General features: G+C 42.8%; 1 protein-coding gene across 1 annotated transcript in view; it reads left to right on the plus strand.

Annotated features, from left to right (window-relative positions):
• Positions 1 to 6,109: 6,109 nt before the first annotated feature.
• Positions 6,110 to 16,008, plus strand: part of ZYG11A (zyg-11 family member A, cell cycle regulator) — a gene marked incomplete at both ends in the record, with an annotated part of 43,177 nt that continues 33,278 nt past the window's right edge. The window contains 3 exons of the mRNA XM_080691417.1: positions 6,110 to 6,199; positions 11,750 to 11,915; positions 14,697 to 15,451. Of these exons, the coding sequence (XP_080547543.1) occupies positions 6,110 to 6,199; positions 11,750 to 11,915; positions 14,697 to 15,451 (1,011 nt within the window). The remainder of the gene's footprint in view (positions 6,200 to 11,749; positions 11,916 to 14,696; positions 15,452 to 16,008) is intronic.

Consider the following 16,008-nt stretch of genomic DNA (forward strand, 5'->3'; position numbering starts at 1 on the left):
TCTCACTAGGTGGCTGCAAGCTTTCCTATATTGCTGAGGCTGTCCTTGAACTTGAAATACTTCTCTCAGCTTCCCATAATGAAAACATGTCAAATTGGGGCAAATTAGAATACTGAACCACAAGTTTGGCTTAGTGGATTTTTTTTCTGTTCTTTTGTGATGCTGGGGACAGAACCCAGGGGCAATCTATCTCTGAGCTATATCCCCAGGTCTTTTTTTTTTTTTTTTTTTTTTAGTTTGAAACAGGATCTCAGAGACCTCACCAAGTAGCTGAGGCTGGCCGCAAATCTGTGATCCTCTTGTCACAGCCTCACTAGTACTGGAATTATAAGCATGTGCCACCATGCTCAGCTTGATTTAGTGTTTTAAAATGCCTTTCTTGCTGGGTGTGGTGGCATGCTTGTAATCCCTGTGCTTGGGAGACAGAGACAGAAGGATCACGCAGGTTCAAAGCCAGCCGCGCTGGTTTAAGAGACCCTGTTTCCAAATAAAAAAGTATAAAAATAGGTCTGGGAGTGTAACCCAGAGGTAGAAGGGTTTCCAGGAACCCCAGTACCAACCAACAAACAAACAAAATGCATTTCTTAGGGCTAAGCATGTTTTTGCATGTCTGTAATGCCAGTATTTGGGAGGCTGAGACAGGAGGACCAAGTTTGAGGCCAGTCTCAGCAATTTAGCATAGACCCTGTTTCAAAATAAAAAGAGCCAGAGTGTAATTCAGAAGTAGAATGTTCCTGGGTTTGATCCCCAGGACAAAATAATAATAAAAATAAAAGGTGTATTATCCCCCATAGAACAATGTGCAGCTGTACTCAAGGTTGAAGGTTGAAGAGAGAGAGCAGATACATACTGTTTTGTACTTGAAGCACATCTCTCTCCTGCCCTCTAATGGTATGTTTACATTTATTTGATTACTATACAACTTTAAGAGGGGACTAAACAGTATTTTTAGACTGAAGGCATAAGTTAGAGGCTGTGGACTCTTTCAGTTCTGTCTCTATATTATTCATTTGGGGACTTTGTACTATGAGGGCTTCAGAACTGTTCTGAGATTGCTTCCAGAGAGATTTGCAAACATTTGGTTTCCCTCTTAAATCCATTATAGCAGTTTTCCAGTGATTTTGTGGACATTGGATGTTTAGTCTTTACCATTTTCTGTGTGTTGACACATTTTCAGTTTTCAGTGTTAACTCACAAACTGTTTATTTTAGGAATAATACAAAACTTTTGTCCAGTGTTGAGAATAATAGTATGATAGGAAAAGTTGCTGATTGGACTTTAAGCGAGTGATCGCTTTATCTTACTTGGCAATTCATAGACTTTGCATGATGCAGCACTCTCCTAATTGTGCATTCTTTACTTTCTAACTCTTAACCCAAGACATTTTATGATAACTGACTAGTAGCTTAAGAAAGAATGTTATTTGCTTGTTTCTCCCCTCCCCACTTTAAGGGTAAAATTACACAAAGATGAATGTTGTTTCTCATTACTCTGAATGAAGTAAAAGCTGTTTTGGACAACACAGCCTAACTCTATAGCCAGACAAATGAGTATTAAGAATAGTTTAGCCAGGCATGACAGTGGCCTGTGATTTCAGCTACTTGGAAGTTGAAGTAAGAGGATCACAAATTTGAGGCTAGCCTGGGCAACTTAACAGACTGTCTCAAAATAAAAAATAAAAAGGACTTGGAATGTGGCTCAGTTGTAGAAAGCCCTGGGTCCAACTACCTGTACCACAAAAAGAAAAAAAAGAATATTTCAGAGCTGGGCATGGTGGTACATGTCTGCAGTTCCAGGTACTATGAGAGAGTGTAAGGTAGAAGAATCTATCACTTGAGCCTAGGAGTTCAAGAGCAGCCTGGGCAACATAGTGAGGCTGCTTCTTAAAAAAAAAAAAGAAAGAAAGAAAAGAAAAGAAAGAAACTTCAAAAGTCCAAATTGATCAAAATTATTTTATGAGAAATTTAAAAATCTAGTGTTGATAATTATATGATTAATTTTTACTTTAATTGGGAAAAACTACTCAAATGTTCAAATTGGGGTTTTTATGCTTATTTTAATCAGCTTTGAAGCAAGGAGCTACTTAGCTAGTGAAAGCTGAGACACTTTCATTAATTAAATTCTTGAAAACTTTTTTCCTGTAAAAATAAAAAGATGTTGAGTCAAGATTTGTACTCTAAGATAATCTGTAAGAATAATTTTTTTAAATCCCTGACTTTTGAAGGGTTCCTTCTGTCAAATTCTCACTAACTTCTAAATATGAGAAAAGGATATCTGTTGCTTGAATTCTGATGGAATACTGTAACTCCTTTTAAAGGATATGAAAATTAATTGGAAATTGTAATGTGTGTACATTTCAGAGATTCTCAATTATCTGGACTGAAACCTTGTTCTTGTTACAGCCAGGTGTATGGGGATATACTGTACATGGATCATGCTATATTTTAAATCAGGACATCATTTAAGTATTAATGTGTATGTACAGATTTTTGTTTTGGAATTTTTTGCCTAAATAAATGTTATAAATTTTATGTAAAGTGTGTATTGTCTACTTTGATTCTAGACTTTTGGGTTTTTTTGGTGCTGGGGATGGAACCCAGGGGCATTCTACCTCCAAACTATACCCCCAGCCCCATTTTTTATTCTTTATTTTTAAAACAGGGTCTCATTAAGTTGTGGAGGACCTCACTAAGTAGCTGAGGCTGGCTGTGAACCCCGATCCTCCTGTCTCAGCCTCCCAAGTGCTGGGGTTACAAGTGTGCGAAACTATGTCTGGCAATTCTAGACATTTGCTTTAAAATTTAATAGTAATGCAAACTTTCAGTTCCTTAGTGATTCACCTGTGAGAACTGCTTTCTAAAAAAGGCCATAGTTTCAGCTGGGCGTGGTGGCACACGCTTGTAATCTCAGCTTTCGGGAGGCTGAGACCGGAGGATCTCGGTTCACGGACGCCCTCAGCTACTTAGTGAGGCCCTCTGCAACTCAGTGAGACCCTGTTTCAAAATAAAGAATAAAAATAGGGCAGGGGGGTGTAGCTCAGAGGTAGAAAGCCCTGGGTTCCATCCCCAGACCCGCAAAAATAAATAAATAAATAAATAACAAAAAACAACAACAAAAAAAGGCCATAGTTTCACAATAGAAGTTTCTAGTTAAGCTGGGCTTGGTGGCACATGCTTGTGTTTGGGAGCCTGTGACAGGAGGAGTGTAGGTTTGAGGACAGCCTCAGAAAGTAGTGAAGACTCTCATCAACCTAGTGAGACCCTGTTTCAAAATAAAATAGGGCTGGGGGTGTAGCTCAGAGGTAGAAAAAAGAAAAAAAATGGGTTGGGGATGTAGCTCAGTGGTACAATGCTTGCTTTGCATGGGCAAGATTCCAGAGGAATTTTTTTTTTTTTTTTTTTTGTGTAGTACTAGGAATTGAACCCACAGGCATTCTACCTCTGACCTACACTCCCAGCCCTATTTATTTATTTGTTTGTTTGTTTATTGCAGTTCTGAGTATTTAACCCAGGGACCTTCTACCTCCGGTCTATACCTCCAGCCCTATTTTTTATTCTTTATTTTAAAACAAGATCTAAGTTGTGGAGGGCCTAAGTAGCTGAGGCTGGCCACAAACCTGCTATCTTCCTGTCTCAGCCTCTCAAGTACTAGGATTACAAGTGAGTGCCACCACCCCTGGCTGGATCCCCAGCACTCTAAAAAAAAAATAAGTAAAGGAGTTAAAAATGATTTTCAAAATTTTTAACATAAACAGCTAAGAGGAAGGAGTTATCATATATAGAAATGGGGAAGATTGCCAGGTGTGATGGTACATGCTCGTTATCCCAGTACTTGGGAAGCTGAGACAGGAGGATCACAGGTTCAAAACCAATGTCGGCAATTTAGGAAGGGTCTCAGCAACCTAATGAGACCCTGTTTCCAAATAAGAAATAAAATTGAGCTGGGGGTGTAACTTGGAGGTAGAATGCCTCTCTAGGTTCAATCGCCAGTACAAAAAAAAAAAAAAAAAGGAAGAAAGAAAGGAGAAAAAAGCAAGCAAGTTTGGCATGGTATTGCACGCTCGAAATCCCAGTACTTGTGAGGCTGCTGAGACAGGAGGATCGCAGGTTCTCTGCCAGCCTCAGCTACTTAGTGAGGCCCTCTGCAACTTAGTGAGACCTTGTTTCAAAAATAAAGAATAAAATAGGGCTGGGGTGTAGCTCGGAGGTAGAATGCCCCTGGGTTCCATCCCCAGTGCTATAAAAAACAAACAAAATGGGAAAGATTGCAGGTTTGGGAGAAATATCAGGAATTCATTTTTGGACATGAGTAAGATCTTCATAGAAAACCAGATGGAAGCTGGACCCTATGGTGTATGCCTATAAATCCTAGTGACTCAGGAGGCTAAGGCAGGAGGAGCACAAGTTTGAGGTCAGCCTTGGCAATTTAGGATGATTCTATCTCAGCACATAAATTGCTTGAAAAAAATTTTTACACAAAATAAAAAGCCAAAATTAAAAATATAAATGCCAGGCATGGTGACACCCACCTGAAATCCCAGTATTTGGGAGTCTGAGATATGAGGATCGAAGGTTTGTGGCCAGTCTCAGCTACTTAGTGAGGCCCTCCACAACTTAGTGAGACCCTGTTTCAAAATAAAGAATAAAAAATAGGGTTGGAATCTGGGCATGGTGGTACACGTTTGTAATCTCAGCATTTGGAAGGATGAGACAGGAGGTTTGCAGATAGCCTCAGGTACAGTAGTGAGGCCCTTTGCAACTCAGTGAGACCCTGTTTTAAAATATAGAATAAAAGTTAGGGCTGGGGGTGTAGCTCAGAGGTAGAATGTGCCTGGGTTCCATCCCCAGTACCACACACACACACACACACACACACACACACACACACACACACACACACAGAAATATATATTCTAAGACAGGCAGAATGGCACATGCCTGTAAGCTCAGTATTTGGGAGGCTATGACAGGAGAATTGCAGGATCAAGGCCAGTTTCAGCAATTTAGCAAGACTCTAAGCAACCTAGTGAGATGCTGTTTCAAAACAAAAAATAGGTCAGGCGTGGTGGAACACACTCAGCATTTGGGAGGCTGAGACTTGAGGATCGCGGTTCAGGGACAGCCTCAGCTATTAAGTGTGGCCCTTTGCAACTGAGACCCTTATTCAAAAATAGAAATAATAAAAAAAATAGGACTGTGGGTCTCACTCAGAGGTAGAATGTCCCTGGGTTCCATCTCTGGTACCGCATAAAAAAAAAAAAAAAAGACTTAAGAAATAGGACCAGGGGTGTAGCTCGGAGGTAGAATGCCCCTGAGTTTCATCCCCAGTACCGCAAAGAAAATAAATATATAAATAAACAAACCGGGCGTGTGGCGCACACTTGTAATCCCAGTATTCTGGAGGTGGAGACTGGGTAGATCACAGTTCGCGGACAGCTTCAGCTACATTAGCGAGGTCCTTTGCAACTCCGTGAGACCCTGTCACAAAAAGACTCTGGGGGTGTAGCTCGGAGGTACAATGCCCCTTGGTCCCATCCCCAGTACTGCAATCAATCAATCAATCAATCAATCAATAATAAATAAAAAGACGAAAAATAAATAAAATAAAGGCTGGGGTGTAGCTCGGAGGCAAAATGCCTCTAGGTGGGTGGTTCAAACTTCAGTACCACCACCATACAACACACATGCACAAAATAAATACATTTATTTAAGTATGTATGTATGATGTATGTATGTATGCATTTCTGCACATTGGTAGAGCCGCTCTTCGGGCATGCCCATGACGGCGACCGGAACGGACGACCAGCCGCTCTTCGGGCATGCGGCTCTCTGAGGCGCGGGGAGCCTCTGCGGAGGCCGCTGGGCCTCGCCGCGGAGGCCGGTGGGCGTGGCCGGGCGTGGCCGGGGCGGGGCCTCCCCGGCGCCTGCGCGCCACCCAGACGGGCTTTTAAAAGCCGGCTCGGGGCGCCCCGGGTCCCGTCGGTGCCGCCCGCCGCCGTGCCCGCCGCCCGCGCCGGCTCTCGCGGCTCCGGCCTTCGCTCGCTCGACGCCAGCCCGACGCCAGCCCGCCGACGCCGCTCTCTCGCGCCCGCGCCCCGGGCGGGGTCGCCATGGTCCACTTCTTGCACTTCGGCCAGTCGCCCCGGAACCTCGTCCCGCCCGACGCCCAGAGCGACGCCCTGGGCCGCGCGGTGGTGCAGGTGAGCCGGGCCGGGCGGGTGGGGCGCGGGGCGCGGGCCGGGCCGGGCCGCACGAGCTCCTCGGCCCCGGCGGCCACGTGGGCCCCCGTGCGGCGTCCGCGAGGCCCTGAGGAGCGGGCGGGGTCTGCAGCCCGGCCCAGCCCCGCGCCCCGCGTGCTCGCCCCTCGCCCTCCAGGCCGCCCGGGCGCTAACGTCCTGCTGCGTGTCGAGGCCGTGTTTGCGCTTCTAAAGTAACCCGGAATCGAACTGTTGTAGTTGGAAGACCCTGGCATCCAAACCCCAGGCTTCACGGATGCTAGGAAGGGTCCTCCCGCCGAGTTACTTCCTCAGCCCCGATTAACTCTTAAACTCTGGTGTTGTGCCGTGTGACTCCATCTTCATCCACACTCCTTTAAGAACTCAAAATGTAGTGGTGAAGGGTCAACTCAAAAGCACAGAGAGGAGGAGCTACATCGAAGATTGTGCTCCTGGCCGGGCGTGGTGGTGCACGGTTCGTAATCCCAGCCTTCGGGAAGCGGAAACCGGAGGAACGGACGACCTCAGCCATTTACTTCGCAATTCACTGAGACCCCCTTTCAAAAATAAAGAGACTAAAATAATAGGGCTGGGGGTGTGGCTCGAAGGTGCAATGTTCCTGGGTTCCACCCCAGTATCGAAAACAAAACAAAACAACCAAAACAAAAATTCTGCTTCTCCCTCTGTTCCTCTTTCCTGATGGTTCTGGGGATTGGACCCAGGGGGCACTCTACCGCTGAGCTGCACCCCCAGCCCAATTTTATTTTCTTTATTTCCTCACTAAATTGCAGAGGGCTTCACCAAGGAGTAGAGGCTGGCTGGGCGTGCTGGCTCAGGCTAGTAATCCCGGTATTTGGCCTTCGGGAGGCGGAGACGGGAGGATCATGGTCAAGGACAGACTCAGCTACTTAGCGAGGCCTTTCATAACTCATTGAGACCGTTTGAGAAAAGAAAAGACTAAAAAATAGGGCCGGGGGTGTAGCTCTGAGGTACAATGTCTCTGGGTTTCATCCCGGTACCGGGAAAAAGAAAAAAGAGTTGAGGCTGTCCTCGAATCTGTGATCCTATCTCAACCTCCCAAGCACTGTTATTATAAACGTGTACCTCCGCACCTGGCTGCTTTTTTTGTTTTTGTTTTTGTTCTTTATGAAACACTAAATTGCAGAGGGCCTAAGTTGCTGAGGCTGTCTGCAAATTTGTGATCCTTCTGTCTCAACCATCCAGTTACAGGGATTATGGACCTTTGTTAAGTTTTTTTCTTTCTTTTCTTTTTAAAAAACTTTTTATTGGTGAGTTGTAATCATACATCTTAACGGATTAAAAGATGGTAGAGGCCTACATGCACACATCACTCATTTCCCACCCCATTCTAACCCACCTCTCTCCTGCCTCCTTTTCATGTTTGGCTTAGAGATTGATATGTTCTTAAGTTTTTTTATGCCGATTATCCAGCTCAGAGCCTGGCTCACTTGGGACCCTTTACCGCTGAGGTACACTGTCAGCTGAAATAGAATTGATTTTCAAAATCCTCTAGCCTTACTAAAGTCGCTTATTTTTTGTAGATGTTTAAGATTTTGTCTTTTCTTTCTTTTTGCGGTTCTGGGATGAACCCAGGAGCATTCTGCCTCTGAGTTATACCCTCGTTCCTATATTTTTATTCTTTATTTTTATTTTTATTTATTTATTTTATTTATTTTATTTTGTTGGTACTGGGAGTGGAACCCAGGGGCTTTCTACCTCTGGCCTATACTCTAGACCTATTTTCTATTTTATTTGGAAACAGGGTCTCACTAAGTTGCTGAGAGCCTCACTAAGTAGCTGAGGCTGGCTTTGAACTCTTGTGATCCTCCTGTCTCAGCCTCCCAAGCGCGGGGATTACAAGCGTGCGCCACCATGCCCGGCTATTCTTTATTTTTAAACAGGGTCTCACTAAGTTGCAGAGGATCTCATTAAGTAGCTGAGGCTATCAGGGAACCTTCTATGTTCTATATCACCCTCCCAAGTACTGGGGTTTCAAGCGTGAGTCACCATGCCTGGTGATTGTCTACACAATTGTATCATCTGCAAATAAAGGTAATATATTTGTTCTTTTCCAGTCTTTTTACCTCTGAACCACATCCCAGCCCTATTTATTTATTTATTTATTTACTTATTTATGGCACTGGGGTTGGAACCCAAGGGCTTTTTACCTCTGGGCTATATACTCCCAGATTTATTTTATATTTTATTTGGAAACCGGGTCTCACTAAGTAGCTGAGGCTGGCTTCGAACCTGTGCGATTCTTCTGTCTCAGCCTCCCAAGCGCTGCGCCACCACACCTGGCGTTATTTATTTATTTATTCATTTTTGCGGTACTGGGAATGGAACTCGGGGGCATTCTACCTGTGAGCTACACCCCCAGCCCTGTTTTTTTTTTATTCTTTATTTTGAAACAGGGATTCTCACTGAGTTGCAAAGGGCCTTTACTAAGTAGTAGCTGAGGCTGGCTGTGAACCATGATCCTTCTGTATCAGCCTCCTAAATGCTGGGATTACAAGTGTGGACCACCATGCCTGGTTTCAACCCAATCCTTACTTTTAGTTTGAAACAGCTTACTAGGTTGCTGAGGCTGGCTTTAAACCTATGATCCTCCTGTCTCTGCCTCCCAAGTTTAGAATTTCAAGCCTGTACTTCCAGTCTGTTTTGTTTGTTTATGTATCTATTCAGTAGTACTTGGATTTAACCCAGGGGCACTCTACCTTTGAGCTACAACCCCAGCCCTACTTTTTTTTTTTTTTTTTTTGATGGGGAGGATTTAACCCAGTGGGTTTTACCTCTGACCTATACTCCCAGCACTAATTTTATTTTATTTTTTTATTTTGAAACAGGGTCTCACTAAGTTGTGGAAGGTCTCGCTAGATTGCTGAGGCTGTCTGAGAACCTGCAATCCTGACTCAGCTTCCCAAGTACTGGGATTACAAACATGTGCCAGGATGCCTTGCTTTTTTTTTTTTTTTTTTTTTTTTTTGGAAAGAGTGTCTTAAGTTGCTGAGGGCCTCTGTGCTTCTGAGGCAGGCTACAACCTGTGATCTTTCTGTGTCAGCCTCTTAAGTCTCTGGGATGATAAGTGTGTGACACCACACCTTGCTTTTATTACTTTATTAAAATTGTTGTTTTTTTTTTTTTTTTTTTTTGGCAGTACTGGGATTGGAACTAAGGGGCATTCTACTTTTTTTTTTTTGCGGGTCTGGGGATGGAACCCAGGGGCATTCTACCTCTGAGCTACACCCCCCAGCCCTATTTTATATTCTTTATTTTTAAACAGGGTCTCACTAAATTGCAAAGGGCCTCACTAAGTAGCTGAGCTGTCTGTGAACTGTGATCCTCCTGTCTCAGCCTCCCAAATGCTGGGATTATAAGTGTGTGCCACCACACCTGCTAAGTAGTCTTTTTTTTTTTTTTTTTTTTTTTTTTTTTTTGTGGTACTGAGGGTGGAACCCAGGGGCTTTTCTACCTCCGTTCTATACTCCCAGGCCTATTTTTTTTTTCTTTTTTTTCTTTTTTTCTTTTGGAAGGGCTTCCAGGAACTGGGGTGCCTGGAAGCCCTTCTACTTCCGAGCTACACTCCTAGACCTACTTTCTGTATTTTTATTTGGAAACAGGGTCTCCTAAACCAGTGCGGCTGGCTTCGAACCTGCGTGATCCTGCTGTCTCTGCCTCCCAAGCGCGGGGATTACAAGTGTGCGCCACCACGCCCGGCCTGTTTTATATTTTATTTGGAAACAGGGTCAGTCACTAAGTTGCTGAGAGCTTCACTTAGTCACTGAGGCTGGCTTCAAACCTGTGTGATTCTCCTGTCTCAGCTTCCCAAGCACTGGGATTACAAGCGTGCACCACCACACTTGGCATCTTTCTATTTTTCAAAACAGGATCTCACTGAGTTGTGAAGGGCCTCAGTAACAAGACTGTCTCAGACTCCCAAATGCTGGGATTATAAGCATGCACCACTACGCCCAGCCCCCAGGTTCCTTTTTGTTTCTTGTGCTAGGGATTGAACCCTGGGGCATTTTGCCTCTGAGAATTCTACCTCCTCAACCCTATTTTATTTTTACTTTTTTAGTTTGGAAACGGTCCTGCTAAATTGCTGAGAGTGTCATTAAATTGCTGAAGCTTGCATCTAACTGAAGATCCTCCTGTCTTAGACTCTCAAGTACTGGAATTACAGGTGTGCTCCACCACACCAGGCTTCAGGGGCCTTTCTTTAGTCCTATCTCCCTGTTAGATTCTTAATCTTTTCTAACACCTTCCAGTATATTGCCCTCTTAGGTTGTAACACTTTTGTTGTTTGTTTGAGCGAGTCTCAATTAAATTCTGTAGGGGTCTTGAACTTGGAGACTACCTCAGCTTTCCAACTTGGACTACAGGCATGGACTGAAATTCACTTTTCTTTCACTGTGTTGGAAGTCAAACCAAGGGTCTTGTGCATCTGAGGCAAGTGCTCTACCATGGAGCTGTATCCCCATCTCTGGTTGTGAACATGTAGGAACAGGCCTTCTCTTCCATTGGCACAAATAATAGCTGAGTGAATATATCTTGATGAATGGCAGTGATTCTGCTTGAAATGTCCCCCAAATTGTGAGATTTATTTATTTATTTGTGGGACTGGGGGTTGAACCCAGAGGTGTTCTATCTCTGAGCTACACTCCCAGTCCTTTTTTTTTTTTTTTTTTTTTTGCAGGTCTGGGGATGGAATCCAGGGGCATTCAACCTCCAAGCTACACCCCTGCCCTATTTTTTTTTTTTTTTTGGTGGTACTGGGGTTCCTGGAAACCCTTATACCTCCGGGCTACACTCCCAGACCTATTTTTTAAAATATTTTTTTAATTTGGAAACAGGGTCTCTTAAGCCAGCAAGGCTGGCTTCGAACCAGCACGATCCTCCTGACCCCACCTCCCAAGTGCGGGGATTACAAGTGTGCTCTACCATGCCCGGCTCTATTTTTTATTCTTTCTTTTGAAACAGGTTCTCACTGAGTTACAGAGGACCTCATTAAATAGCTGAGGGTGTCTGTGAACTGCTATCCTCCTGTCTCAGCCTCCTGAAGCTGGGATTACATGCGTGCGCTACCATACTTGGCTGATAAAACTTCTTTCAGAGACAGAGCAGAAGTTTCAACAGCTGAAATCTTCCATTTAATTAGCAGGTGAAATAAGATGATTTCATTACATATAAATCATTGTTAGAAGCCAGGCGTGGTGGTTCATGCTTGTAATCCCCGCGCTTGGGAGGCTGAGACAGGAGGATCACACAGGTTCGAAGCCAGCCTCAGCTACTTAGTGAGGCTCTCAGCAACTTGGAAATCCTGTTTCCAAATAAAATATAAAATAAGTCTGGGAGTATAGCCTGGAGGTAGAAAGTCTCTGGGTTCTACCCTCAGTACCACCAAAAAAAAAAATCATTGTTAGAGTAGGAGGCTGTATGAGTGGCATGACCATTTGTGTGTTGAATATTTGCAGATGTATTCTAACAAAGTTTGGGGTTTGTTTTGTTTGCTAGGAGGAGGCATCACCGTATTCTTTGGTCAACATCTGCATGAATGTCCTGATTGCTAATCTGGAGAAATTTTGTTCTGAAAGACCTGATGGAACACTGTGCCTTCCAATGCATTGGACTTTCCCTCAAGAAGTAGCTGATCGATTCCTTGGGATGATGGTTTGTCAAGGTAATAAGGCTCCTCTATAGTCTATACCTGTTGTCTGCACATTTTTACTATTTAAAAAGACCTTTTCAAAGCATGAACAATTCCTATTTTGATTCTCTCAAGTTATTATTTTATTTGTGTGAAAGTTGAATATCTGTCTTTATGGGATACCGTGATGGATATTGTTTTGTTTTTAAGCTTACTTTGCTGTTGGCTTAGCAGGTAGAGAAAGTAGAAAACTAAGTATCACTCATACATCTCCTTTCTAACTTCCTAACTGTTGTTACTGTAGTCTGATCTTCCATTCTTTTTTTCCTTTCTATTCTTTGTTATGGATATGAGACTTTAAAGAGTTTCCTTGGGTCCAGAGCAGTGGTGCCTGCTTGTAATTTGAGGCTGAGGTAGGAACACAGGTTCGAGGCCAGCCTCAGCAATTTAGCAAGACTCTATCTCAAAGAAATCTTCGAAAGCCATGTGTGGTGGCACACACTTATAATTCTAGTACTTGGGAGGTTGAGACAGGAGGGTAGCAGATTTTAGGTCAGCCTCAGCAAGTAGTGACTCTCATTAATCTAGGGAGAACTTGTTTCAAAATAAGAATAAAATAAAGCCAGCCAGGCATAGTGGCTCATGCTTGTAATCCCCGTGCTTGAGAGGCTGGGGGATCGCACAAGTTCAAAGCCAGCCTGAGCTACTTAGTGAGGCTCTCAGCAACTTAGTAAGACCCTCTTTCCAAATAAAATATAAAATAGGTCTGGGAGTGTGGCCTGGAGGAAGAAAGCCCCTGGGTTCCACCCCCAGTACCACCAAAAAAAATCTTACTCCAAAACAATTACAGCATTATCATTTACTCTGCAAATATAAAAAATTGTCCAAAGAATACATGTGCACTTTCTTTTATATAATATGAAGGGAGGCAAGTAGAAAAATGACCTTGTAATAGCAGACAATTCAATTTGAGAAGGGGTACATGATAAAGGAAGTGATATTTCATGATTTGACTAGCGAATATATATATATATATATATATATATATATATATATATATATATATATTTTTTTTTTTTTTTTTTTTTTTTTTCCTTTTTCTTTTTGTGATGCTGGGGATTGAAGCAAGGACCTCACGCATTCTAGGCAAGCAGTCTACCATTGAGCTATACCCTCATCTTTTTTTGTTTGGTGCTGGGTATTGAACTAAGAGGCATTCTAACTCTGAGCTACACTACTTCAGCGTTATTTTTTATTTTGAAACAGGGTCTTACTAAGTTGTAGAGGGCCTCACTAAGTTGCTGAAGCTGGGTTTCACCCTCAGTAGCCCCCCCCCTCAGTACCCTCAGTAGCACCCCCTTCCCTACAAAATAATAATAATAAAGCCGGCATGGTGGCTCATGCTTGTAATCCCAGCATTTGGGAGGCTGAGACAGGAGGATTGTGTAGGTTTGAAGCCAGCCTCAGCTACTTTGTGAGGCCCTTTGCAACTTAGTGAGACCCTGTTTCAAAATAAAGAATAAAAAATAGGGCTGGGGTGTTGCTCTGAGGTAGAATGCCCCTGGGTTCCATCCCAAAAAAAAAAAAAAAAAAAGAGAGAGAAAAAGAGAAAAAAAGAAAAGAATAGGGCTGGAAGTGTGGAAGTGTAGCTCAAAGGTAGAATGCCTTTGAGTTTAAGTCCCAGTACCAAAGCCAACCTCCAGAACTTAGGGAGATTTGTTTCCAAATAAAAAATAGCGCTAGAGTGAAGCCCAGAGGTAAAAGGACTCTGGGTTCTATTCCCAGCACTACACACACACACACACACACACACACACACACACACACACACACACACACACAAAGAAAAAATTTTTTTAAAGGGTTAGGAATGTAGCTTAGTGGTAGAGTGCCCTTGGGTTCAATCCTCAATACCTGAAGCATAAAAAAAGATTCAAATCATTATATAGAGTTATTTGCATATTTTTATATCCTGTACTGAGCTAGCTATTTTATTTTATTTTTTGTGGTACTGAGGGTGGAACTCAGGGGCTTTTCTACCTCCGGGCTAGATGCCTAGACCTATTTTATATTTGGAAACTGGGTCTCATTAAGTTGCTGAGAGCCTCACTAAGTAGCTGAGGCTGGCTTCGAACCTGTGCAATCCTCCTGTCTCAGCCTTCCAAACCCTGGGATTACAAGCGTGCACCACCACACTTGGCTACTAGCTTTTTTTTTTTTTTTTTTTTTTTTTTGTACTGGGTTTCCTGGAAACCCTTCTACCTCCGGGCTACACTCCCAGACCTAATATATATATATATATATATATATATATATATATATATATATATATATATATATATATATATATATATATATATTGTTTTTGTTTGGAAACAGGGTCTCTTAAGACAGCAAGGCTGGCTTCGAACCTGCGCGATCCTCCTGTCTCCACCTCCCAAGCGTAGGGGTTACAAACATGCACCACCATGCCCGGCTGAACTAGCTATTTTATTTTATTTATGTTTTATTTCTGTGAACAAAGTTATTGTAGATTCAACTTAGAACTGGAGTTTAACCTGCCACATGTTAACTTGGGGCAAATAAACTCTTCAAACTTCAGTTTCACTTGTATACACTATAGTAATAACAATAGTTCGTGTATAGTTTGGTGCAAAGAGTACCTGAGAGACTTAAAACAATGCCTGGGTTAGATTAAATGGTAAAGGTCATTATTGTTGCTACCAGCATCTGTGTTACTTCGTTCCCACATTTGCACCCTGGAAAGGCACAAGATCTACTTGTCATTATAAACCAGTCCTACTTCTCTTACAGGCAAGCTGACTGATAGAACAGCAGGTATTTTCCAAGGCAACCAAATGAATCTGAAAGTGGTCACTATCCAAAAAGCTCAAATTTCTGCAGCTGCTTTCATAAAAGCCTTCTGTCATCATAAGCTCATTGAAGTGGATGCTACTGCAGTGCACTCTGTCCTTTCAACTGCAGACATCATAAGAGGACTCTGCAGCAGCAGCTGGATCCAGCAAAACCTCCGGTGTCTCCTTTTAGACTCAACAACACACATCATTCAAGGCTCCAAACTACTGTTCTTTGGTCAGCTCACTGGTCTTCGAATTTTAAGTGTTTTCAATGTTTGCTTTAATAATGAAGATCTGGCCAGTGTTTCTCAATTACCAAACTTGGAACACTTGGATATCTCCAGTACTCAAGTCACTGACATCTCTGCACTTCTTATCTGTAAGGATCGACTCAAGTCTCTCACCATGCACTATCTGAAATGCCTGACCATGACCAAAACACAAATCCTTACAGTTATCAGAGAACTTAGATGTCTGCTTCACCTTGATATTTCTCATCACAGAGAACTCAAATCAGACCTAGCATTTCATCTGCTGCAGCAGAAGGATATTCTGCCGAATGTTGTGTCCCTGGACATTTCTGGGGGCAATTACGTAACTGATGCTGCTGTAGCACTGTTTATACAGCAGCGGCCTTCCATGCAATTTGTGGGACTCTTGGCTACAGATGCTGGTTATTCTGACTTCTTTACTACAAAGCAAGGCTTGAGGGTTTGTTCTTATCTAAATAAGTTTTGTTTCATTTGTTCAGAATATTTGTGTGTGTGTGTGTGTGGAGGGGGGTATTAGGGATTGAACCCAGGAGCATCTTATCACTGAGCTATACTCCCAGCCCTATTTTATTTTATTTTATTTTGAAAAAGGGTCTTACTAGGTTAATGAGAGTCTCATTACGTGTTGAGCTATCCTCAAATCTGTGTTTCTCCTGTCTTAGCTTCCCAAGTACTGGGATTATAGGCTTGTGCCCCCATGCCTGACTGTTCAGAACATTATTAAGTTTTTGTTGTACACCACAATCTGTACTAGGTAGGAGGGTTACAAAGACAGATAAAAATTCTTAGGATTTAATAATTAACTATAGTATTCCTACTATGATAGGTTAAGAGAATATGACATTAAGATGCATTTCCTGCCTCAATGTCTCCTAGTCTAGCTTGATAATAATAGTTATAGCCACTTTATACATTACCTCCTATGTGCCAAATGCCGTGTTATACACATTTTTCCCTTTAATCCTCTTTTTTTTGTGTGTGTGTGTGTGTGTGGTA

Source organism: Muscardinus avellanarius (assembly GCF_963383645.1).
Source record: "Muscardinus avellanarius genome assembly, chromosome: 3".
In the NCBI taxonomy this organism is placed as follows: Eukaryota; Metazoa; Chordata; class Mammalia; order Rodentia; family Gliridae; genus Muscardinus; species Muscardinus avellanarius.